General features: G+C 43.0%; 1 protein-coding gene across 1 annotated transcript in view; it reads right to left on the bottom strand.

Annotated features, from left to right (window-relative positions):
• Nucleotides 1-407: 407 nt before the first annotated feature.
• The window catches only part of LOC103131959 (E3 ubiquitin-protein ligase RBBP6-like), a gene marked incomplete at its 5' end in the record, with an annotated part of 8,832 nt that continues 6,329 nt past the window's right edge, over nt 408-2,910 (bottom strand). The window contains one exon of the mRNA XM_007543701.2: nt 408-2,235. Within this exon, the coding sequence (XP_007543763.2) occupies nt 1,281-2,235 (955 nt within the window). The remainder of the gene's footprint in view (nt 2,236-2,910) is intronic.

Here is a 2,910-nt window from a genome sequence, read left to right as displayed (position 1 = left end):
TGACGTGGGCCATTGAACTGGAGACAAGACAAGAAATTCTCAGACATTTCATGTGTGAAGTAATGCAAACAAGTTACTTTAAACTTTTTGTGCACTTCGAATGCTTTCTTCAAAAGGTTTTAATCAAGAACAAACATCTTTTAGAAATGTGATGTAAATTTGAGGGTTATATTTTTATATGAAAATAAACCAAATCTAATTAGGAAACAATTCCTCCAGTTGAATATTTTTACAATTTTGTGTTTTTATCAGTTTATTGTGTTGACTGTCACCAGAAACCTATCCATATAGGTGTCCATATTTAGGCATTCCTTGCTCAGTCAGGTCCAAGTAGGAGGAAGATGAGCTGGTTAAATAATCCAGGTTATAACCATCATCTTGTGTTTAATGTAGCAGATTAAAAAGAATTTGATTTCAAAACTTTTTTATTAAAACTGAAACATGTTATTTCAAAGAACAGTTATCCTCATTTTCACACCAGTTCATCCACAAACATTCTCTGCTGCAGCAATTGCACCTTAGAAACAAAAAACTTCACAACTTATTCATCATTAAATAAACATCCTTGATTTACACAATCCAGTGTGGTCTGAATACACAACAGTCAGCTTTCTTTCACGTTAATACCAGAAATTTTGTAAGCTTTAGCTAAATAATGTTTTACTTCCAAAGGATTTTTTAAGGTTTTTTTTATTATTTACATTTCCTTGTGGCAACTTATTTTCTTTTGATTAAATTGGATGGAAAAGGTGTTTCATGTAGATTCAGTCTTTGATAAAACATGAACTCCCGTATAAATGAAAAAAAATTAAGTTGAGAATTATAATTTTCAAATAACTGTACTAAAACATGCAAAACTCCTAGCAGAGTCTTCTGGAAATAAATGGAAATAAACCAGACAGTTTGCTTGAAAAGCAAAAAGAACGGAGAACTGATGCAAAGCAAATCTCTGTACAGACCAACCGAAGCCGGCGGAGCAGCAGTCACATCCCTGAGTACAGTGGCTATTATTCCTCTCATTGCACCCACTGCTGTGGTCAACATGTCCCTTCTGCTCACTGACTGGTTCATAAAAATAGTGCTTCATAGTCTCTCCTGACCAGATCCAGAGACCCCAGAAGCCATCCTGAAGCAGCGTTGTCAGGGTAACTATAGACAACACTTGTGTTTGGAGCGATCCAGGAGAAAATGTCAGTTCTTCCTGAAACACACCATTAACTTATAGTGGAACTGAATGTTTTTTCTTTACAAACATTACTGGGATGACTGTAGAAAAGGTGTTAGCATGGAGCTTCCTCCTCCTGTTTCTCCTCCGGTTTCTCCTCCACCTCCCTGTCTTTGCTCTTTTTGTGTTTCTTCTTCTTGTGTTTGCTCTTGTGTTGTTTGGGCTCCTTGTCTTTGTCCTGGCTGCTGTGTTTTTTGTGCTTCTTGTGTTTTTTGTGCTTCTTGTGTTTCTTCTTCTTCTTGTCGGCGGTGGTGGCCGAGTCGCTGTGGTTGCTAAGCGACGGGCTCTGGGAGGGCCGAGTGGGGGACGGGGTGGGGCTGCCGCTCCGCCCCCTCTCTGGCTCCGAGCCCTCCCCCTCGCTGTAGTCTGGGACAAAGGACGCCTCGTCCGTTTCGCGGGTCAGGTCTGAGCAGAGACGCTGTCTCCTGGGCTCCGGGTTCCGGCTGTCTTCCCGTCCTCCCCCAGCAGCTCTGTCCTCTTTCCCTGCTCCTCCTCTTCCCTCCTCTCTTCCTCCACCTTTCTTCTCCTCCTCCTTAGCTGAAGATCTTCTCTCCTCTTTGGTTCCTCTGCTCTCCTCCCTCACACATTTTGCTCTGTGTGGTTTGTCTGAGTCTTTCTGTGTAGTCCTGCCAGCCTTCCCCTCCTCCTTCTGTGTCTTCCCTTTCTTCTCCCTGACTGCTCCCTTCTTCTCCTCCTTCACAGCCTCCTGGGTTTCAGCTCCAACAGACTTTGCTGTGTCATGGTGTCCCTCTCTGCCTCGGCTTTTCTCTGCCAGTGGTGAAGGGTCCTTGGTTGGTGGGCTGGGATCATCTTCCTGTCCGTCGTCGTCGTCGTCTCTCTCCCACTTTGAGCGCGGCGGTGGCTGGATGAGCGGCAGCTCCTGCGCTGGGCTGGGGGGTGGGCTGTGATGGCGGCCCCTCACAGGGCTGGCTAGAGGAAGCTCAGCAGCTTTAGAAGTTACACTCTTCTTCTGCTCTCTGTTTGATTCGAGCTTTCTCTCTGGAGCCGACCTTTTGGAAAACATTTAAGGAAATGTTAAACTGAATGTAGGATTTGGAACATTTCAAAAGCTTTAACACATTTTTAAGAGCAAAAATATATGACAAAACTGAACTGAAATGATTGGTTTCCCACAATTTCTACCTTCTTTTATTTATAGAAGCAACCAATCGTGTTCATTTTAAAACCTTGATTTAAAATGCATGAACCCTAAATAAATTACTGACCCACTGCCAGGCTAAGTGTTGCTTGTTTTTATTAAGTACGTTTTTTTTATACACGAGTCACCCCTGAATGGTGTTTGCTGTGGAGCAGTTGTTCCTGAAATGCAGTTTTATAGATCATTTATTGAACACGGTGTGAAGACGCAGGTACAGCAATCACACCACTGGACCCTCTGCAGATGACCTCCTGTCTCTCTAACTGGATGATTTGGAAGGTGTTCTAACAGAAAAGCTTCAGTGGCATCACATTTATATAGATTTTGTGAACAATCATATTTCTTTGGAGAATACTGCACCAAGTTTTAAAAGCCACAGTGCTTGTGCTCAAAGAGATCCACAAATGTAATCTGCAGTCGTGCTTTCAGAGGTGCGCATTGAGCGTGCTGCAGGAATGATATGAACCAATAAACTGTGGCGTGTGCGTTTACATCTAATCGCTTCATGTCTGTGCTGCAGCTTGAT

The sequence above is a fragment of the Poecilia formosa genome, unplaced genomic scaffold (assembly GCF_000485575.1).
Source record: "Poecilia formosa unplaced genomic scaffold, Poecilia_formosa-5.1.2 Scaffold882, whole genome shotgun sequence".
In the NCBI taxonomy this organism is placed as follows: Eukaryota; Metazoa; Chordata; class Actinopteri; order Cyprinodontiformes; family Poeciliidae; genus Poecilia; species Poecilia formosa.
The sequence above is the reverse complement of the archived record's forward strand: the minus strand, read 5'-3'. Positions and strand labels throughout refer to the sequence as shown.